We start from the raw sequence: 23,232 nt of genomic DNA, 5'->3' as shown, positions 1-23,232 counted from the left end.
GTGTTGTTTTTTGTGTGTGGAGGGTTCAGATTGATATATTATTTGATTGATTGATAGACGTACATGTTATTTTTTTCAAGGCTGTGTTTACGAGATGAGAGTTTAAAAAAAAAAGATGTAAAAGTTACACACACACATGCACACAAACACAAGATTTCACTGTTGTGTTTCTCAGACAGAAATAATTCTTCATACTTATAATTTACAACTACATTTATTTCATGATACTGTGCAAAAATACAAAAATGCACAAAGTCACACACCATTTAACATGCATACCAATCAACTCTTGCAAAGTTTTTTCTTACTCACTCCAACAACTGTCAGTATGGTTAGTTTGCAAGCCTTCAGTGATGGCCCTGTTATACTCGGTGAATGTCTGTGTCTGTATGGTTAGTTTGCAAGCCTTCAGTGATGGCCCTGCTATACTCGGTGAATGTCTGTGTCAGTATGGTTAGTTTGCAAGCCTTCAGTGATGGCCCTGTTATACTCTGTGAATGTCTGTGTCAGTATGGTTAGTTTGCAAGCCTTCAGTGATGGCCCTGTTATACTCTGTGAATGTCTGTGTCAGTATGGTTAGTTTGCAAGCCTTCAGTGATGGCCCTGTTATACTCGGTGAATGTCTGTGTCTGTATGGTTAGTTTGCAAGCCTTCAGTGATGGCCCTGTTATACTCGGTGAATGTCTGTGTCTGTATGGTTAGTTTGCAAGCCTTCAGTGATGGCCCTGTTATACTCGGTGAATGTCTGTGTCAGTATGGTTAGTTTGCAAGCCTTCAGTGATGGCCCTGTTATACTCGGTGAATGTCTGTGTCTGCATCTGTATGTGTGTGCGTGTGTGTGCATGCGTGCATGCATGCGTGTGTGCATGAATGTATGTTAAACAATATGTTTAACAATACTGTACATTTGCAAACAGGGATTTGAAAATTTTCTTGAAAGTCGAAATATCGCAGAGAAGTCAAGTTAAAAAAATCCAACACATTTCATTGGAAGGTACACCACAGACTCTTTTCAGAGAAACCACCCCGATGCTCTCTTCATGTATAAATATACACATGTAGTCCTATGTCTTTTGCTGTTTCTTAATGTACATAATGGCCGACTCAGGTGTGGGCGGGCGCCGGTAACGTCGAAACCACATAGCAAATGTAATCAGGGAGAGAGAGTACCTGGAAGAAGAAGAAAAAAGTTTAACACATAGCAAATGTTATCAGGGATAAAGATTACATTGTACTTGAAAAATACTAAACACAAAGTCGATGAAGCATAATTGGAAAATATACAACACATAGCAAATGATATTTACATTAAAAAATATTGCGCGCACACTAACATTATCAAACATTATCTGTTCACAAACCTTCCCCCACAGAAATGTGTGTTAACTGTATGTATATTGTAAGAATGTATCAATGCATTCTTGTAAACATGTGCATGTGGGGGAAAAAAGCGACTGTAAATAAACAAATAAGGGTTTACTGCATTCGGAAGAAAAAACAAGTCGCGTAAGGCGAAATTACTACATTTAGTCAAGATGTGGAACTCACAGAATGAAACTGAACGTAGTCCGCCGCTAGTGCAAAAGGCAGCGAAAGTGACGAGCCTGTTTGGCGCGGTAGCGATTGCGCTGTGCTTTACTGTACCTCTCTTCGTTTTAACTTTCTGAGCGTGTTTTTAATCCAAACATATCATATCTATATGTTTTTGGAATCAGGAACCGACAAGGAATAAGATGAAATAGTTTTTAAAACGATTTTGAAAATTTAATTTTGATCATAATTTTTATATTTTTAATTTTCAGAGCTTGTTTTTAATCCAAATATAATATATGTATATGTTTTTGGAATCAGAAAATGACGATGAATAAGATGAAATTGTTTTTGGATCGTTTAATAAAAAAATAATTTTAATTAGAAGTTTCCGATTTTTAATGACCAAACTCACTCATTAGTTTTTAAGCCACCAAGCTGAAATGCAATACCAAACCCCGGCCTTCGTCGAAGATTGCTTTGCCAAAATTTCAATCAATTTAATTGAAAAATGAGGGTGTGACAGTGCCGCCTCAACTTTTACAAAAAGCCGGATATGACATCATCAAAGGTATTTATCGAAAAAATGAAAAAAAAACGTCCGGGGATATCATACCCAGGAACTCTCATGTCAAATTTCATAAAGATCGGTCCAGTAGTTTAGTCTGAATCGCTCTACACACACACAGACACACACACATACACCACGACCCTCGTCTCGATTCCCTTCTCTATGTTAAAACATTTAGTCAAAACTTGACTAAATGTAAAAAAGAAACACAAAGCAAATGTTATTGCAGACAAATTAACCCTTACACTGGTGCAATTCTGTAACACATGTTACATAGCCACTGGTGAATTAACAGAGAGAAAAATAAAGAAAAACGGTCATATAGGTTTTCGCATCCATGGGAGGTAATCGGAACCGACCAAACAGACTGAGCCAGTAGCGCGACATATGTCGTGACAACCAGGTGACAGTATACGTAAAGTAGCGCGACAAATGTCGCGACAACCAGCCTAAGGGTTAAGGGTCTGACACCTGAATAATATCAAATGCACCAGTGCGGAGGCGGAAGATGATAGCCTGCTCAGCACGGCTTAGGAGATGGAGGGGGTCTTGGTGTGGCTTGTAGCCAGAGGTTTTGTTGGTGAATTTCTCTTTCCATCTGTGTTTTATGAGGGTCTTTGCTTCTCTAAATGACAGGCAGTGGTTCGGCTGTTCCATCTTGCTGCCATCCTTGCTGCCTCAAAGCACACCTAAGGAGGATAGGTGTAGCAGGATGTAATGAATCGCGGTTATGGTGTTTATAGTTGAAGGGATATAACTAGTGCTTTTTGTAATACAAAGAGTTTGTCAGGAGTGGTTTAACTTTGAGAGTGGAAACTTTTAACAGTTCAGTAAAATTCCATGGTTAGCTACGGACGGTCAAACTGGGTTCGCGGCACGTGAATTTACAACTGTGCGAGTTGTTCACGTTATAATCGCAACCGCCTGATTTTGTGAGGTGTGATTGTAAACTGCCTGACAATTGAAAGTCATTCGACCTGGGCTCTCGGATGAGAAAACCTGCTCTTGGTTTTGATGTCAACTTTGGAAGAAAACATTTGATCTTGATGTCAACCTTGGAACCGGGAAACATTGCCGGGATGACTTGGACTTTTGTATGGGTGCCGCCATATTGGAAGATGAGGTACTTTGCTAGTTTTGTGTGAACTTGAACATTTCTTTTGTATGCGCGGACATGACTTGTGTACTTGAATAATTTCGGAATTGTATAATTTTCTTGTGCTCGGTTGGTGTGTTTTTGAATATTGTTAGTTGTTACAGTAGGGTGTTATATTTTGTAACAGGCCGCCCCAGTCTGACTTGTGCGGGGTGATGCCAGTGTGGCGAGGGTGCGATGGAGGCCGTAAGGTTGAAGGCTAGCTACATCGTCACCTCTACATAACGTAAAAGTTATGTTTTGTTTATTTGCTTTCTTGTCCTTGTAAATATGTTATGACGTTGACAATGAATGAGTGAGTTTCACAAGGTCGTGGACAATGAATGAATGAGTTTCAAAAGGTCATGAATTGATTATTGTAAGCAAGAAAATATTTGAGAATTTGAGGAATGAGTTGATATTTGCTATGTCAGAAACAAACCAATTTGTATGTTCTAATTAAACCATTGGCTATTGTTTGGAAAGAATGAGTTGGTGAAAGACTACAAATTCTTCTAATCTTCTCTCTGCTTTCCTAAACTTCTGAGCGGGAGTCAGATGATTGACTGTGTGTGTGTGCACCTATAAAGAATCTGGAAGGAGATTAATAAGGATAAATACGGATCTTCTTTATTTCAAATCTCTTACATTGGCGAGCTTGCGGTTGTATTAATTGGAAAATTTTTGAAGATTAATTATTTTTTTTGGTGCGTTCCCTTGAGTGCAGTTAGGCTTATTTTATTTTGTTGACTTGTAGTGCTGAAGTGTTATTTGGTTTTGCGCAGATGCTGATGCATGCAGTCTGGAGGATGGACATCCTTGTCATCTGCCTGTGAAGGGAGCTCCTTGGTCTGTGGACGGATGCATCCTGTGCCTGACTGAACGACATATTTTGGACAGGAGTGAGTCATTTGCTTATCTGACACTCAAGTTAACATTCTATATATTTTTGAGAATAATTTGTCTCTCTGAGTGTTGGTTCTTGCTTGTGAGTAGGTTATTTTTTCCCCTACTTTACGTGAAGCGCCCTGTAGGTTAGTTTTACCTACAAGTGAATAATACATGACACATCATTTTTCCCTTTTACGTGTACACAGTTTGTAAATAGTTGTGGGTCAGCAATGCCTTGATTCATAAGTGTATGGGAATGGGGGTATGTCTAGTTCCTAGGCCAAGTTTTTGAGCGGAGCCTAGTTTCAAATGTATTGATTATTTCCCATTGTAGTTCGGTTGATCGGTTTCCTAGACTGTGTCACTTTAGTACTGTACTTGAGGAAGTCAGGTAAATTCTAAAGTTTAGTGGACTATTGTGTTCACGTTAGTCAAAGCTAAGTCTTGGTGTTGCCCTCTAGCATTCTATGTAGTGGATAGTCATAGTTTGCTTAAGTGATAGCGGTTTGTTCACGATGGCATCTCAAGAAGAGGTTCAAGCTTTGATAGCGCAGTTTAAGGTGGAGGGTGAAGCCTTAGGAAAAGATGGTGCATCACTGAACAAGTATGTGGAGGATAATTTGCGTGAGGAAAGAGCAGCAAGAAGAGAAGCTTTGTTGAAAAGAGAAAATGATATTGCTCTTCAAGAAAAAGAACTCGCTGCTGCACGTGAGCTTAAAGAGAGAGAGTTAGCTGAACAAGCTAAGATTGAAAATCTTCGTCAAGAAAAAGAACTCGCTGCTGCACGTGAGCTTAAAGAGAGAGAGTTAGCTGAACAAGCTAAGATTGAAAATCGTCGTCTCGATATTGAAGAAGAAAAGGCGAACAGGGAGGCAAAGTTGCGAGCAGACGAGTTGGTTGAAAAAGCAAGCAAGAATAAATTGGCCAATCGTCCCAAGATTCCCTATTTTGATGATAAATCAGATGACATTGAGAGTTATCTGTATCGCTTCGATAAGCACGCAGCTAGCTTGAAGTGGTCAAAGGATGAGAAGGCTTTGATTTTGCCTACTCTACTCAGAGGTCGTGCTCTGAATTATTTTCAAGAGTTACCAGTAGAAGATACTAATGACTATGCCAAACTGTCAGCGCATTTGTTGAAGAGATTCAAATGTACTGAAGAAGGTTTCAGAACGCAGTTTCGCTCATGCAAACCTGAATCTGGTGAAACCATGCATGTCTTTTTCTCCCGCATGAGAAGATTTTTTACTAGATGGACAGATATGGCTGGAGTTGGCACAGATTTCGCTTTGCTCTGTGACTTGGTGCTCAGAGAGCAGATTCTGTCTAGTTGTGCGTCGTCTCTGGTTACTTTTCTGAAAGAAGACAAGCATACTACTGCTCAAACCATGATAGACGCAGCTGAAAGATACAGGGAAGCACATCCTAGTCAAAACCTAGCAGCAAAAGGTTCTAGTGATCCTCTGTTGGCTAATGTCGGTCTTCCAAGTGGGAGAGGAGGTCATTCAGGTGGTCGAGGTGGTCACAGGTTTTCTAAGAAGAATAGTCAGGCTGACACAAACCCACCGACAGAACAAAGCTCTCCTGATAATAAGGGTGGCAGAGGTGCTAGTCAAGCTATTTTTAGCTGCATTATTTTAGTCATTCATGAGTGGGTGGGTGGAGGGGATGGGCTAGTTCTAACTATGCATTAGATTATAAAATTGTATTCTGTGTAGACCCTTCCACCAGCATCTTAGACCACTCTTTGTACTTTTTCTTTTAATAGATGATTGTCATTTGTTTTACCTCATGTCTGCCCTGCGTGTGATGGTGTGATCGTGACTGCTGTAGTGTGGGCGTGTGTGTGTTGGTGTGTATGTCAGTGAATGTGTGGGCGTGTGTGTGTGTGTGTCAGTGAGTGTGTGGGTGTGTGTGTGTGCGTGATTTTACCAACACTACGCTAAATTCCTTGTGCTTTAAATGTTTTTTTTTAATGTCACTTGGCTCAATAAATACTGTATTCTGTATTCTGTATTCTGGTAGAGGTAGAGGTGGTCAGAACTATCAGAGGAAGTGTTGGTGGTGTCAAGATACTTCGCACAAGTTGGCAGATTGTCCCAAAAAAATGCATACTGCTTCAGTATCCGTTGTCACTGTTGAAGAGTCCAGCTGTAGTGAAGACGAGCAGTCTGTGGCGTCAGTAGGATTTTCAGGTAGTGATGAACTTCCCGAGTCTATTCAGACATGTGAAGGTACCTTAAATGGTAGTGAGGTCACGGTCATGTTGGATAGTGGGTGTTCCACGGTTGGGGTCAGGAAGTCCCTAGTGAGAGATGATCAGTTTACTGGGAAGGTACAGGTGTGTAGACAGTTCAGTGGGGATTTGGTTCGGTTACCCATTGCGATTGTGAGTCTGGATACACCATACTTTTCTGGAAGTGTTGAGGCATGTGTGATCGACAATCCAGTATGTGACGTCATTTTGGGTAGAATACAGGGATGTACATTTGGATGTGTCGAGGTTACTAGCGCAGTCCAGACAAGAGGTCAAAAAGCTAGAGAAGAACGTCCTTTTAGACCGCTGTTGACCGCTAAAGTTCCCCAACTTGATATCAATGCTGAGAAACTGTCCAAAATGCAAATGGATGACAAAACGTTGCATGATCTGTTCGAGAAAGTTGGCCAAGGAAAATCGGAAGAGTCGTCTGGTTGTGTGGTGTCGTTTGTTGTGAGGGACCAGTTGTTATATCGAAAGTACTACTCCAAGGTCAACGATGAAGTGGTTTGGCAGCTAGTTATTCCTGAACGCTTGCGCGAGTCTGTTTTGATCACTGCCCATGACGGTTTGTTTGGTGGTCATTTAGGCGCGAACAGTACGTTCAAAAGGGTGTCCGCATTCTTCTTTTGGCCCGGTTATCGGCAGTCGATCAAGGATTACTGCAGATCATGTGATATCTGTCAGAAAACCTTTCCCAAAGGTAGAGTTCCTTCGGCACCTTTGCAACCACTGCCTGTGATAGAAGTCCCATTTTCCCGAGTTTGCATTGATCTGATTGGTCCGATTAAACCAGTGTCAGCTCGTGGTCATCAGTACGCTTTGGTGTTGGTGGATGTTGCGACACGCTATCCGGAAGCAGTACCCTTGAAATCAACGACCACAGAAGCAGTAGCGGAAGCTTTGTTGGGCATTTTCACCCGGACGGGTTTACCAGATGAGGTTCTCTCAGATCTAGGTACACAATTCACATCTGATGTCATGCGAGAGGTGATGAGATTGATATCGGTATCGCAGTTGCACACGACTCCTTATCATCCCCAGACGAATGGTCTCTGTGAAAGGTTCAATGGAACTTTGAAATCCATGGTGAAGAAGTTGATGGCAGATAGACCTAAGGATTGGGATAGATATTTGCCTTTTGCGTTGTTCGCATACAGAGAAATCCCACAGGAGTCTACAGGGTACTCACCTTTTGAACTTCTGTACGGTAGAAACCCAAAAGGACCGTCGGAACTGCTGTATCATGCGTGGACCGATAGCAGTCGGGAGAATCAGCAGGTTCCAGTGTCACAGTATGTGCAGGATTTGAAAGAGGTCTTGGCAGACAGTGTTAGTAGAGCACAGAAGGCTGTTCAGAATGTATCAAAGAAGAACAGATCATACAGATCTCAGAAGCCAAGAATGATACTCGCTGGAAAGAAAGTCTTAGTCTTACTTCCAACTGAGAAGAACAAAATGATACTACGCTGGCGAGGTCCATTTCAGGTGATCAAAAGACTGAATCAATGTGATTACGTTGTAGAAATTTCACCTGGGATCGAGAAAGTGTACCATGTCAACTTGCTCAGGGAGTATGTGTCTAGGAATGAAGATGTTGGTCAGAACCCAGTTGTTGCCTCATTGGGAGTGATCAGTGGGTCCAGTGCAGTAGAGGAGGTAGACATTCAGAAAGTCAAACTACAGTCAGTTCCTACAGTTCAGACTGAGAATGTAGATGATGTGGTCTATAGTCCAGACTTGTCTATGCAGGCAAAACAAAAAGTGCAGGCGGTGTTTCAGAAGCATCAGGACAAAATGACGGATTTGCCTGGTACTTGTGACCTAGTGCAGCATATGGTGAGGATTCCTGAAGGTGCTGTGGTCAATGTGAAACAGTATCCGTTACCATTTGAGTCTCAGAAAGTGGTTGAAGAAGAAGTGAAAAAGATGTTAGATCTAGACGTAATAGAGCCGTCTATTTCTCCGTTCTCGTCTCCTATTGTTCTAGTCAAGAAGAAGGACGGAAGTACTCGTTTTTGCATCGATTTCAGACACCTCAATAAGATTACGGAGTTTGACGCTGAGCCAATACCGGATCCGGAAGTTCTGTTTGCTTCATTGCAGGGCAGGCAGCATTTCACGAAGATTGATCTGGCTAAGGGCTATTGGCAAATTCCGATGGCAGAGTCTGATCGAGCAAAAACGGCTTTTCGTACCCCTCAAGGTCTATATCAGTTCAAGAAGATGCCGTTCGGAATGAGTACAGCACCAAGTACTTTCGCGAGGATGATGAAGATGTTGGATCTGGATAGGTTCAAATCTGTTCATTTCTTTGATGACGTACTTGTAGCCACAGAAGACTGGTGTGAGCATCTAGAGGCACTTGACGGACTGTTGACAGAACTGGAAAAACATGGGTTGACTGTGAGACCGTCGAAAGTAGAGGCAGGGTTTGACTCTATTGAGTTTTTGGGTCACATAGTTGGGGAGGGTAGCATGCGTCCAGTTCCCTCCAAAGTGTCCAAAATCTTGAATGTCTCTGTCCCAACCACAAAAAAACAAGTCCGGTCATTGGTAGGGCTCATCAGTTTCTATAGGCGCTATGTCCCAAGCTTCGCGTCTATTGTGTCCCCCCTGGTAGAACTCACAAAGAAGAACCAACCAAACAAAGTTCGTTGGTCAAAAGAGTGTCAGATGGCTTTTGACAGGGTCAAAGAAATTTTGTGGTCTGAACCACTGGTGAGATTGCCAGACTTTTCCAGGCCGTTCACAGTGCGGTCGGATGCATCCTCCACGGGGATTGGAGCAGCCCTGATGCAGCCTGATGATGACGGCGTCCTTCATCCAGTTCTGTATGCCAGCAGGAAACTGCTGGAAAGAGAAACAAGATACTCTACTGTGAAAAGAGATTGCCTAGCGTTGGTGTGGGCAGTTGACAAATTCCATCGCTACTTGTTTGGCTCACATTTCTTTGTTGAGACTGATCACAGACCGTTGACGTACTTACGACAGTCCAAAACTGCCAACGGCCGACTGTTGCGATGGGCTCTGTCTCTCCAAGAGTATTCATTCACAGTAGTGCCAATTCCTGGAGTCAGGAATTTTGAGGCTGATGTGTTGTCACGCTTGACGAAGTGAATGGAACATGATGGTTGAAAGGACAGTGAAAAAACTTTCTGCGATCCACAAGGACAATACTTTTTGTGCTGTGAGTGTTGATATGCTGTGTATGTATTAAGAACTAATTTAATTTTGTTTGTTTTTTTCACATTGTGATTATTTTTTTAATCTGGCTGGAAAAATTTATTTGAATATTTTTGATGCTAGTACCATTTTGTGTTGTAGTCGAGGTTTACTGTATTGAGTTTAGCGGGGGCTACTCAAACTTTATTGGCGATCTTTGGTACCAAGAACGTCAATGTTATTGCATTCAGTAATAGGCGAAAATTGCTGAATGTCCATGAGTATAACTATTGTGGATTAACACAGTGGGTGATTATCTACACGGCGGCGTAAATGTGGTTTATTATGCTTGCCATTGTTGCTCATGTTTAAGGACAGCCTCGTGGCTTTCGTCACTTTTTTGGTGGATGGCACTGTCTTTTGGTTGTAAACTGATTGCACTCTTTGGGAACGGACAGAGTATTTAATAAATGTTTTCCTTATGCTTTGATTATTTATTTATCTATTTATGTATTTTTTTTATATGTATTTAAAATTTTTTTCTTTTTACTGGAATACTTATACTTGTACAGTTTTTGAAGAAGAAAAAAATGTTCATTTTGGGTTCACATTTTTTTTTTAATCGGGGAAAGGGGTGATGTAATGAATCGCGGTTATGGTGTTTATAGTTGAAGGGATATAACTAGTGCTTTTTGTAATACAAAGAGTTTGTCAGGAGTTGTTTAACTTTGAGAGTGGAAACTTTTAACAGTTCAGTAAAATTCCATGGTTAGCTACGGACGGTCAAACTGGGTTCGCGGCACGTGAATTTACAACTGTGCGAGTTGTTCACGTTATAATCGCAACCGCCTGATTTTGTGAGGTGTGATTGTAAACTGCCTGACAATTGAAAGTCATTCGACCTGGGCTCTCGGATGAGAAAACCTGCTCTTGGTTTTGATGTCAACTTTGGAAGAAAACATTTGATCTTGATGTCAACCTTGGAACCGGGAAACATTGCCGGGATGACTTGGACTTTTGTATGGGTGCCGCCATATTGGAAGATGAGGTACTTTGCTAGTTTTGTGTGAACTTGAACATTTCTTTTGTATGCGCGGACATGACTTGTGTACTTGAATAATTTCGGAATTGTATAATTTTCTTGTGCTCGGTTGGTGTGTTTTTGAATATTGTTAGTTGTTACAGTAGGGTGTTATATTTTGTAACAGGCCGCCCCAGTCTGACTTGTGCGGGGTGATGCCAGTGCATGGCGAGGGTGCGATGGAGGCCGTAAGGTTGAAGGCTAGCTACATCGTCACCTCTACATAACGTAAAAGTTATGTTTTGTTTATTTGCTTTCTTGTCCTTGTAAATATGTTATGACGCTGACAATGAATGGGTGAGTTTCACAAGGTCGTGGACAATGAATGAATGAGTTTCAAAAGGTCATGAATTGATTATTGTAAGCAAGAAAATATTTGAGAATTTGAGGAATGAGTTGATATTTGCTATGTCAGAAACAAACCAATTTGTATGTTCTAATTAAACCATTGGCTATTGTTTGGAAAGAATGAGTTGGTGAAAGACTACAAATTCTTCTAATCTTCTCTCTGCTTTCCTAAACTTCTGAGCGGGAGTCAGATGATTGACTGTGTGTGTGTGCACCTATAAAGAATCTGGAAGGAGATTAATAAGGATAAATACGGATCTTCTTTATTTCAAATCTCTTACACAGAGTCTGCCACATGTGACTGTGGAGAGGGAGATCAGACTCCAGAACATGTTCTCCAAGCATGTCCCCTCCTCCACCAACTGCGGATCCAGACATGGCCTGACCAAACAGATCTGAGGACCAAAATGTGGGGAGCACTGGAGGACCTGGAAAGAACGTCCATGTTCGTGGCATCCTCCGGATTCCGAGCCTGACACAACCGTCGTACGAAGAAGAAGAAGAAATGCACCACATCCTTGAAAACTTACCATGTGATGATGTATGACATGTGTTCGTTTCGGAGAGTCACCCGGGTCTGTCCGCCCAGAGGCCCCCCCGGCACGCTACTCTCTGTACGTGGTAACAGACAAAACAATTGCATAACACATTGAAATCAACGACTTCTTTCTTCTGAAGACACAAAATAACTCTCTGCATATATATAGTAAACAGTAGAACAGAGACATAACATATTGAAATCAATGATTATAAATCATTCTTGTAAAGAAATGGGAGAAAAGTAACTCTCTCAACGTGATAACATACAGAACAGAGGCATATTAACACATTGAAATCAACGACTTCTTTCTTCTGAAGACACAAAATAACTCTCTGCATTTATATAGTAAACAGTAGAACAGAGACATAACATATTGAAATCAATGATTATAAATCCTTCTTGTTAAGAAATGGGGGAAAAGTAACTCTCTCAATGTGATAACAGCTAGAGGCATAACACATTGGAATCAACAACTTCTTTCTTCTGAAGCAAAGTATAAAAGTATATGCTAGACCTTAATTAAAAGAACACCGAGCTTTTTCACTGCAGCTGTATAGGAGTAACATGTATGTATATAAGAAGATGTCAATTGTATAACTTGCTATCTGTTGTAGCGGGTTCTTTGAGCTAAAACAGAAAACAAAATGCCTTTCCCTTTGGTCAGGGATGTACAAGTACATGTAAGTTACATTAGATTAAATTTTAAAGGCAGCTTTTATGTCTTTTCTAATGGTGCAAAATATACTGTGTTTACATAATTAATACTAAAAAGGCCCTCAAAAACAAACTGTTCAATCAATTTTTTTCAAACTGTGCAAAAGACTGCACACACACACACACTGCTTCGCAATTAAACGACAGTTCAAATATAAACTGCTCAAACCTAAACAAAACAGACCAACTCATACACAAAATATGTTTGCACACAAAACCTGCACACACAGAAAACGATGGTACACATGTATACATGTATGGACAAAAGAAGGCATTGCAAATACAAACTGCTCGGACATAAAAAGCAATCACACACACACAAACTTAACACACACACACACAAACACGCACAAAAAGCAGTGCACACAAAAAGTGACAAGATAAAGACATACTCTGATCCAGGTCGACAAAGACTGGTGCAGTGCCAGCTTGTTTAGCCATGGTCTCCACATCTCTGTACAACCAGTAGCCCTGACTCTTCGCGTCTCCCTTAGGCATGAACGGTGGGCGCTGGAGAGCAAGACAAAAAAGGAATTTTTACCTTCAAAAACGGTCATACATGAAAAAAAACCACTCTTGCAAAAATATGAATGAACGTGGGAGTTTCAGCCCATGAACGAAACATGAGTGTACGTGAGAGTGACAGCCCATGAACGAAACATGAGTGAACGTGGGAGTTTCAGCCCATGAACGAAACATGAGTGAACGTGGGAGTTTCAGCCCATGAACGAAACATGAGTGAACGTGGGAGTTTCAGCCCATGAACGAAACATGAATGAACGTGGGAGTTTCAGCCCATGAACGAAACATGAGTGTACGTGAGAGTGACAGCCCATGAACAAAAAAGAAGTAGAAGAATTTTTACTTAACTACTAATTTATTTAAGAACGAGAGAACTTTCCACGCAACTGCCTAACAAACCAGCCAACCAGCATTCAAGTGTGTTTGTGTGTATGTGTACATGTGTACATGTGTATGTGTGCGTGTGTTTGAGTGTGTGTGCATGTGTGTGTGTGTGTTTGCGTCTGTCTCTGTGTGCACACAAGAGACACAGAAGTGTGCTCACACTCACAGTTACAAAAGTTATCTTTTTGAGAGTAATGTTGGGTGAATGGGAAGAAACCGTGGCAGCACCAACAATAATATTGTGCATTTTGGGAGAGAGATGTGTTTGTTGTTGGTTTCCTCCTTTCATCAAATTATGTGTTTTAACAAGCAAAACAACTCTCTTAACTGACATAAACACACAAATCTGGACATGCACTTTGATGTACCATCATGAGTGCCTCTGAGAAATTCTGTGGATTTTGGTGAAAAAAAAATCTAAGAGAGAATTACACACACAAATAAGCCTGCCAAACGGTTGTGTGACGTGTCTAGTGTGTTGGCGAAGTGTCTTGTGCTTGTCACTTCTCGCTTTCAGCCCTCACCACTGGCTAGCACCGTCTGTCCTTTTTAGGACAATGCGAAAAGAGAGCAGAATGCGTCAGTCTCTCCTGCCAGTACAATAACCTCTCCACAACAAGCCCTATGTAGTGCCTCCATCGCGGTGACAGGCGTAAACTGGGTACCGCAAGGCCCTAGGCTAGACTACAAGGACTCGGAGGAGGTTGGCCCCTAGACGTGCGGCATGCGGGCCCACCGGTGTGTGGAAACGCCCAGGTGCCCACGAACCAACCTCCAGCTATGGGTCAAATAGCCGGGCAGGATAGGCTCGTCAACCCTGGCAGGCAGCTATCCTAAGAGAAGACCACTCTGAATTCAAAACGAGGGTAGAGGAGGCTCATTATCCATGGAAGGAAACTCGTCTAGGAGAAGGAAAACTCCGAAATGAAACCCACGCAGTCCCTTGAAGACGGAACGGCACTGGCCTTTTTTAGGCGGGGAGCAGACCGGGTGCCTACGCTACCCTCGACAAATGGTTGTGTCTTCAACGATACACACAAATAACAGCAATAAACAAATTCCAAAAATAATTGTCAAGTTTGTATGGGTTGTGAAGGAGTTTTGTTTTCCTTGGAAACGTCATCACATTCATGTTACTCTCAATCTCATTGCATCCAACCAGACTTTCTTCTTCTTTTCTCTTATTTCTCTATTTTCTTCCTAATTCTGTCTTTCCTTCCTTCTCTCTATTTGCTGTGCTTACCTGTTCCTGTAACCGTACGATACCTGAGACTTCAACCTCTCCCTTTACCTGAAAAAACGAAGCAAACATGAAGTTCATATTCTACTGTATCATGAACGGGTGCAGACAGACAGAAGAGGAGACAGGAGGTTCTTCCCGTTTACCTCAGAGATATATTGCGCAAATTAAAGTTCACACAGGTTTAAATAAACCAAATCAAAAATAAAATAATTATCATTTACAAACATTTTCAGGGTGGCCCGGTAGCGGACATGGGTCAACTTTATCTGTAAACTCAAAGATCATGTATCCATGTTCTATCCTCATGGCATGTAAAAGACCTTGGTCATTCTGCCATAAGTGCAGGTGGCTAATTACACCTAAATTATACGCAGACATCTGGGTAGCATACGCCGATTTTGGGGGAAGCATGCTGGGTATTTTTGTGTTTCTATAACCCACCAAACTCTGACATGGATTACAGGATCTTTTCCGTGCGCACTTGTTCTTGTGCTTGCGTGCAAGTGACTCGAAGGGGAATAAGGCACTAGCGGGTCTGCACATAAGTTGACCTGGGAGATCGGAAAAATCTCCACCCTTAACCCATCAGGCGGCCGCGATTTTAACTCACAACCTTCCTATTAGGAGGCCGATGTCTAATCCACTACGCCCCTTCGCCCGTCATTTTGTACAGATTACACACATGCTTTAGCACAACGCAAACAGCTGACAAACTGAAAGCTTACCTGTCCCTCTCTTCTTGTACTGGGGTCCATCTTGGCTGAGGGTACCCAGCCCATGTTCACTAAAATAGTTTCACTGTAAAACAAAAAATATATGTATATGTTGTCAGAAAACAAATTCAAAACTGATTTTTTTTTTTTAGGAAAATAGCAGGCAAACAGCACCCCAACCACTCATACATGCGTACCCGGTACCCACACACTCTAATGTACGAAATATACATCTCTGGAGCAAACAATACAAACATACTGCATTTAAACTAGCAACCACAGGCTTGAACACATGAATCTCCATATAAAATCCATGAGTTCGGTTGTTTTCTGATTTCAAATCTAACGTTCAGTGCAGAGATACTCGCTTCAGATCACTTATCAGTGCAAGGGAACTCGCAAGGCAAGTAACTCTCATACTTTGTCTAAAAGAGTAGTTCCCCTTTCAAATTTCTGAATCGAGTTGCTTCCACAAAAGACTGCAATCAGACGGTTAGTTTTCGACAATATTTCATTTTATAAACAGAATGGTGGTCCTTTACACCAAAGCCACCACTAAACAGTGCTGATACCAAGTTACTCCCTATCCGACAGTTTCATCGCTGTGACGACGTTAACGCCAGTCTGATTGCCCGCAAACACACACCCCCCCCACACAGCAACTTACTCGCTATCCGACAGTTTCATGGGTGTGACAACATTGACGCCAGTCTGATTGCCACTAAACAACAACAAACACCCCCCCCCCCCCCCCCCCCCCCCCCCCCCCCTCTCAAGACGACTAACTCTCTATCCGACAGTTTCATCAGTTTGACAGCATTAAGGCGACTTACTCTCTTACTCTCTGTGGAAACTTTAGCAACAATCTGATTGCTTGCAAACACACACTACTACCCCCCCCCCCCCCGTTCTTAATGCGACTAACTCTCTATCCGACAGTTTCATCAGTTTGACAGCATTAAGGCGACGTACTCTCTGTGAAAACTTTAGCAACAATCTGATTGCTTGCAAACACACACTCCATAACCCCCCCCCCCCCCCCTCCCCCAACTTACTCTCTATCTGACAGTTTCATCGGTGCGACAACGTTAACACCAGTCTGATTTCCAGCAGACACCAAGCCCCCTCCCTCCTTCAAGGCGTTGCTTCGAGGGCCGATCACCATTTCCCGTGAATGGTCGAACTCTCCTTTGAAGGTCACTGGTCTGTATTCAAGCTCTGCCATCTCCTCCAAACTGCAGACACATAAACACACATGAACTAGCATGTAAATACAAATCCGCATATGGCTACCTAAATGGCAGTGTAAAAATTGCCTTGCACATTAAAAACCCACTCGTGCAGTGGAAGTTTCGGCCCATGAACGCAGAAGAAGACAAAGAAACAAGTCGCGTAAGGCGAAAATACAACATTTAGTCAAGTAGCTGTCGAACTCACAGAATGAAACTGAACGCAATGCCATTTTTCAGCAAGACCGTATACTCGTAGCATCGTCAGTCCACCGCTCATGGCAAAGGCAGTGAAATTGACAAGAAGAGCGGGGTAGTAGTTGCGCTAAGAAGGATAGCACGCTTTTCTGTACCTCTCTTTGTTTTAACTTTCTGAGCGTGTTTTTAATCCAAACATATCAGATCTATATGTTTTTGGAATCAGGAACCGACAAGGAATAAGATGAAAGTGTTTTTAAATTGATTTGGACAATTTAATTTTGATAATAATTTTTATATACAGTAGAACCCCTCACAACGACCCCCCTCTCTAAGGACTACCCCGCCACAACGACCCTTTTTTTTTTAACCGATGTGTTTCCTTATATAGTTGTCACCAGTGTAGCGACCACCCCGCTCTAACGTCTAAGGACCGACCTAACAGCTTGTGTAACGACTTTGTCAGACAAAGCCAAGACTCAGTCAGCGTAACGCATCACTGACAAACCGGTTATAACCAGTTATAACCGTCTTGCGTAAGCAAAGGCACTAATTAACCGCTGAGAGGTGTGATGGTTGGGTGGGCTGAGTAAACATCACAAACCAATCATCGAGAAAACAAACTCACGTGACCAACACACACCGTTCAATTCAGTCAGAATAGACAGTCTTTGGACAGAAGAGCAGTGGAGATCGACATGGCGTCTACAAAGAAAAGAAAATATTTAACTCTCGAGAATCGAGTGAATGTTGTGAACAGACACAAAAAGGGAGAAACTGCCATCGCGATTGCAAAAAGTCTTGATGTTGGAAAATCGCAAATTCAAAGAATTATCCAACTCCAAGAAAACATTCTGAAAAAGGTGGGGAAGTGGTGACAAGGCAGTGAACGCACTCACCATGCACTGACATCATACGAAAGCAGCCACACAAACACAGCACAGAGGCAGAGGCAGGTGTGCAGATGCTTTGTGAGAATAAGCGTTGAAAACCAGTTTGAATAAAAAACCCAGCAGATAGAGCCGCATGTCATAATCATTCTTCTTGTCTGGCTTTATTGACTACATGCCGATCTTGTGGCAGTGACTTTTCACTCTTCAGTCGGACTGTACACAACACCGCTCTCACTCTCCCTCACTGACTACCCTAAGCCCTGACAACTGATGTTTGGAAGAGTACACCTCTCTATTTCTCTCCAATGCTCTTCCTGCTGACTTCAGTGACACCGGACACCCCACTGAGGTTAGCCAGCTACCCCCCCCCCCCCCCCCCCCTCTCTCTCTCTCTCTCCCCCCAGCCATGTACTGTTTGGTGCTGTGGCCAGAGAGGTGTCACCGGCTAATTGAGGCCAGCTGCACTGTTCACTCAGAGCAAAACTAGTTGACTGTGTCTAACTTTTGACAAAGCAACACAACTGAAGGGTTCACAGATTAGGTAACCGACTCACTGGTCAAGGCTGCAGGGAAACAAGAGTATCTTTTCAATGAAAGAGGTTACACACAGATACGCGATGCTGAGAACGGTGGCCGATTTTTCACTCTCTTTCTCGGAGGGCCTTCATCATTGCAGGGACTGCTGTAAAGAAATGCTTGCTCAGAAACTAACTCTTTTTGCATTGAAACATGCACCAGAACTGGTGGACACCATCGACAATGTCAAACATGAAATCGAAGCAGTTTGCTTGAGGAAACGGTCGTCAGCAACTCAAACTTCTCTGTTTTCTTTTTTTAAGAAAATCTGAGGTGACTTTCTTTGTGGCCCCGCCCCCTCCCTCTGTAAGGACCCCCCTCCATAAGGACCGATTTTTGTCAACATTTTCAAGGTCGCTAGAGAGGGGTTCTACTGTATATTTAATTTTCAGAGCTTGTTTTTAATCCAAATATAACATATTTATATGTTTTTGGAATCAGAAAATGATGGAAAATAAGATGAACGTAAATTTGGATCGTTTTATAAATTTTTATTTAATTTTCTACAATTTTCAGATTTGTAATGACCAAAGTCATCAATTAATTTTTAAGCCACCAAGCTGAAATGCAATACCGAAGTCCGGGCTTTGTCGAAGATTACTTGACCAAAATTTCAACCAATTTGGTTGAAAAATGAGGGCGTGACAGTGCCGCCTCAACTTTCACAAAAAGCCGGATATGACATCATCAAAGACATTTATCAAAAATATGAAAAAAACGTTCGGGGATTTCATATCCAGGAACTCTCATGTCAAATTTCATAAAGATCGGTCCAGTAGTTTAGTCTGAATCGCTCTACACACACACACACACACACACACACAGACACACACACGCACATACACCACGACCCTCGTCTCGATTCCCCCCTCTACGTTAAAACATTTAGTCAAAACTTGACTAAATGTAAAAAGCATACATATGATTAGGCCTAAAAAAAAAATAGGTGTGGTTACGGTAACCCGACCTACCCTATTTTTGGGGGCCGACCCTATAACTTTTTATTACATTTGTCAAAAAAAACACAAGTAAACGAGTGCAGAAAACGCAATGAAAGCGAAAGCGCCCGAGTCGCACACGTATTTCCCTGTCAAGTAGGTTTAATTTGTACACATTAGAAAAAAAAGTTTAAAAAAAAAAAGTGATTGCCTACCTTCCTACCCTATTTTTTTTGGCTATGTTACCGTAACCACACCTATTTTTTTTTTTGGCCTTACAAACAAGCATAGGCAGATACACATTCCCATGAACATACAAGTTTGAACGTACACACACATTACACAGCATGCATTCAATCCCAAACATGAGCACAGACAACTCCCACATATACACACACACACATGAAAAAGTACGCACACAGACAGCAAAAAATGCAAGACATGTGAAACCACACATACACCCACAATCATCTTGTTTCTGTCAAATGATTCCCCCCAGTCTCCATCCACTGTCTCTTCGGAGCCATGTGTATGCTCTATTTCACAACATCCAATACAATATGTAATAAAAAAAAAAATCAACTATCATACCAATGATAAAAATCCATAAAAGCCCACAAATGAAGCAAAAAATCAATAAGGCAAGTGATGGGTATTTTATTCGTATTTTGCCAAAATAAAATACAATATTTTGTCAACTTCGGCCAAGTGAACCCTTGAGTACTGCAGTTCTTACTTCTGCGGTAGAGGAATAGGAGCAGACTGAGTCTTTTCCTCCAGAGCTTGGATGAGGTCCAGCTTCCACCAACGTCTCTTCACTTGCCACGTTCCAAGGCAGAACGTTGCTAAGGGAACCACCTGTGTCAAAAACAAACTGCATGTAATTCTAACTGGACTGTAAGAGTTCTGTGTCATGAACCAGACGTGTGTTTCATTCAGGTGAGACTTCCTCGCGGCTATCCGCTCGCAGAGCTAGGAGGCGATAGTGTATGTGAAATGTTTTGATGGCCAGCTGCGCAAGAACCAAACACCATTGGTTGATACCAAACAGGTGGTCTGCACTGGTCGTTAAAACAGCCAATCGGATTTGCAGCTGCGCGGCAGTCATCTTTTCTCGAGTAGCGAGCAACCGCAAAGCTACCTAGCCTTCGATTGCCTTAAATCCTAGCATTCCTCGCGACGAGAATTGTCAAAGAAACGGTACTTCCTCACCCCACTTGCTTCACTCGCAAATTCTCGTCTTAAAGAAACGTGGGACTGCATGTTGGCTGCTCCACAGATCTTCGGCAAATAGATTACAAAAGTGTCAACAAATTTATGGCAGTCATTTGCATTATGTTTCCCCTGATTTTCAAAACAAAAGTTCACCAGCTTTGCTGAAGTTGTGGCAAAGTTTTCAGTGACAATTCAAAGAGGTTTTGAGTTCACAGAGGCCAAACAACATCCCTGATTCAAGTACATATTTCATAGGTGACATTTGTAAAGAATGAAGACTGCAATGCAAACTGTATTGTCCTGACATAACTTGTGGTGCGTGCGTGCGTGTGTGTGTGTGTGTGTACGTGCACAAGTGTGTGTCTGCATGCGCGAATGTGTTTGAGAGTTCATAAAACGACTTTTACATGACCCTAAAAATCAATATCCCAATCCATACATACATACGCAAGTTTTTGTGATCCTACTCTATGATTCATTGATTGCTGTTTGAAATGTTTCTCACTTCAACTCACAACATTTTACAAGTATGCAAAGAACAGGTTTAAATAATGAGAATTCAACTCTCAAAGCATTGGCACATTACCAGCAAAATGTATCCCCCTTCTCCAAATGTTTGCTTTTTCTTCAAGGCCTTGGTGAGCCTTGGTGCCTGAGTTTGAGCCCCTCGCTTCAAACATCCGTGCCATGCCTGTCGCGGAACCTGAAAACACATTGACATTTCATTCTTTACTGATATTATCTATGCTTGAGAAAGGCATATATATATATTATTATATACCGGTCACGAAAGCTTGATAAGTAAAGAAAATGTAGCACCAAGAAATGTACCAATCATTGTCATTCATTAAACTGACAATGTTCATTACATGTATGATGTATCTAACAAATTCATCAGAACCCTGCATCCAAAACACTCAACAAGGTTGACAAACAGAATTCTCGCCTCCCAAGCGGAAGGTCGTGGGTTCAAATCCCAGCCGCTGCTGCCTGGTGGTTTAAGGGTGGAGATTTTTCCGATCTCCCAGGTCAACTTGTGTGCAGACCTGCCAGTGCCTTATCCACCTTTGTGTGTACACGCAAGCACAAGACCAAGTGCGCACGGAAAAGATCCTGTAATCCATACCAGAGTTCGGTGGGTTATAGAAACACAAAAATACCCAGCATGTTTGCTCCGAAAGCGACGTATGGCTGCCTAAATGGCGGGGCAAAAAAGGTCATACACGTAAAAATCCACTTGTGCAAAAACACAAGTGAACGTGGGAGTTTCAGCCCATGAACCCAGAAGAAGAAGACAAACAGAATTAATCTGACAAAAACTTTTCTTCCAGTATACAAATCTATTAACTAGCTATTACAGAGAAATAATACCAATATTAAGTAAATTTGCACTGAGCTTCACAATCACATGCAATTTAGGTACCAATGAATCATTCTATATGCATGGAGCCCATGTATTCATCAGCCCACAAGATTGATAAAAGCCACTCATTTTAAAATTCATTTTGATTTATCAAATCCGTGCAGCACCTGATGGTGTTTTTACATTTAACAAGTCTAGAAAATGTTCACGATCGATAGTATATTGTCAGCAGAACAAAGTACGTAGTATTTCACGGTGACACAATCTGCCACATGTGTCTGTTGAACCTAATTGCTGTTATCGTCTTTGGGACAGAACAATTAATAGAGCTTTTCGGTATCTGACCAGCTTTCACTAGGTATCCACAAGACATGTTATGCTTTGAACGTCACGAGAACTTCGAACCTCATGCAAGATAGCTGTACCACGTGCTTTGCTCTGCTTTGAAGTTCGTGAGAGCTTGATCGAGAGAATCATGGAATACCAATAGGGTCTATCCAGGTTTCCCAATTGCTTCGTTTCCGGCCGATTTATGTGGAGCATGTGATGCGCACAAAAAATATTGGCGGTCTAGAAGTGTCGTCTGCGCAATGATCGCGGCGGCTTTCTTGACCGCCAAGGACGACCACGGACGTTGTGAGACGTCTTTAGTTAGACCTCAATAGGCAATATATTGTGACAATATCCCATCAAATGGCACATCAGAAATAGCTTTGCTTTGCTTGTTGTGCTCCATTTGTTAAATTGATTGTATGTGGTATTGTTATCTGTCATTTTCTAAATTATACATTGTTTAAATCATGCAATTGTTTGTACCATGCCCATGGCATGGCAAGCCGTTTCGGGACAGAAAAAACAGCAAAAAGCAATAGAAGCACGTGTAAAAGTGGCCTCCATGGCAACTTTATGTTTCTGGTTATCAAGAATGTTTGATCTGCAGTGGCTTTTGGTGCCTAAGTGGCGACGCATTATAGTTAGTAGTTACCCATACCATTACCAGCACAGCAGCTGAGCAGGTTTACGTAACGAGTATGAAGTGGCATTTGAGACGTTGCACAATATCAAAAAGGGTTTCAATAAATGTTACAACAAATCCAAACAATCAAAATTGTATGCAATGCTTTCCTCCTCACCAAAAGCCGCAGGAACCCCGCTGTTCCTCTGGATGTCTGCATTGTGTTACAAAACCTCACTCCGGTTGTCTGCTTGCGGACATTTCTCTGAGAGTTCGTTCCCTTGGCGGAAATAGGATGGAGTGACTTCCCTTGAATTAAAGTTTCAGACATTTGTGTAAAAAGATGCGATCTTCTCTGGTACTCTTCCAGTCTTCTTCTTCTTCTTCGTTCATGGGCTTAGACTCCCACGTTCACTCATGTTTTTAGCACGAGTGGATTTGAACGTGTATGACCATTTTTACCCCGCCATGAAGGCAGCGTACGCCGATTTCGGGGGACTCTGGTACTCTTTTGGAAGCTGTTACATTGAAAAATTCCCCTCACACGGACACACATACACACACGCTTACACACATGTGTAAACTAGCGGAGGAAGATGATAAAAGTTGAGCAATCTATCAATGTCATGTTGGGAAACTCGTTTTGGTACAAAGTGGTGAAACACTGACACACACACTGACTGGCACGCCGCAATGTATACTGACACTGATACACCCACTCGGCACTCCGCAAACGCGTGGCACACTGACACACCGCACACACACACACA

The 23,232-nt window shown here is 42.1% G+C and overlaps 1 protein-coding gene across 2 annotated transcripts; it reads right to left on the bottom strand.

Moving 5' to 3' along the window:
- Window positions 1–195: 195 nt before the first annotated feature.
- LOC138949304 (surfeit locus protein 1-like) lies at window positions 196–22,796 on the bottom strand. 2 transcript variants are annotated; one of them, XR_011450226.1, is made up of 10 exons: window positions 22,641–22,796; window positions 20,731–20,847; window positions 19,666–19,787; window positions 16,151–16,330; window positions 15,108–15,180; window positions 14,383–14,430; window positions 12,626–12,743; window positions 11,509–11,590; window positions 773–1,170; window positions 196–345 (listed from the first exon to the last, which is right to left on the bottom strand). XR_011450226.1 is itself a non-coding variant. In XM_070321092.1 (9 exons), exons 1-9 carry the CDS (start codon window positions 22,791–22,793, stop codon window positions 1,065–1,067), a joined length of 999 nt encoding a protein of 332 aa, XP_070177193.1. In that variant the 5' UTR covers window positions 22,794–22,796; the 3' UTR covers window positions 196–1,064. The 2 variants fall into 2 exon arrangements, 1 of the variants encoding a protein (XP_070177193.1); XM_070321092.1 differs by having other exon boundaries at window positions 196–1,170.
- Window positions 22,797–23,232: the final 436 nt, after the last annotated feature.

This window comes from Littorina saxatilis, linkage group LG15, assembly GCF_037325665.1.
Source record: "Littorina saxatilis isolate snail1 linkage group LG15, US_GU_Lsax_2.0, whole genome shotgun sequence".
Classification (NCBI taxonomy): domain Eukaryota; kingdom Metazoa; phylum Mollusca; class Gastropoda; order Littorinimorpha; family Littorinidae; genus Littorina; species Littorina saxatilis.
The sequence above is the reverse complement of the archived record's forward strand: the minus strand, read 5'-3'. Positions and strand labels throughout refer to the sequence as shown.

Bases quoted from the DNA above. Each gene is read 5' to 3' on its own strand.
- LOC138949304 (XM_070321092.1), bottom strand. From the start codon at position 22,793: ATGTCTGAAACTTTAATTCAAGGGAAGTCACTCCATCCTATTTCCGCC. The intron at 19,788-20,730 runs GTAATGTGCCAA...TTTTTGACACAG, and splicing joins AAGGGGGATACATTTTGCTG to GTGGTTCCCTTAGCAACGTT. The intron at 16,331-19,665 runs GTAAGAACTGCA...ATGTGTCTGCAG, and splicing joins CCTATTCCTCTACCGCAGAA to TTTGGAGGAGATGGCAGAGC.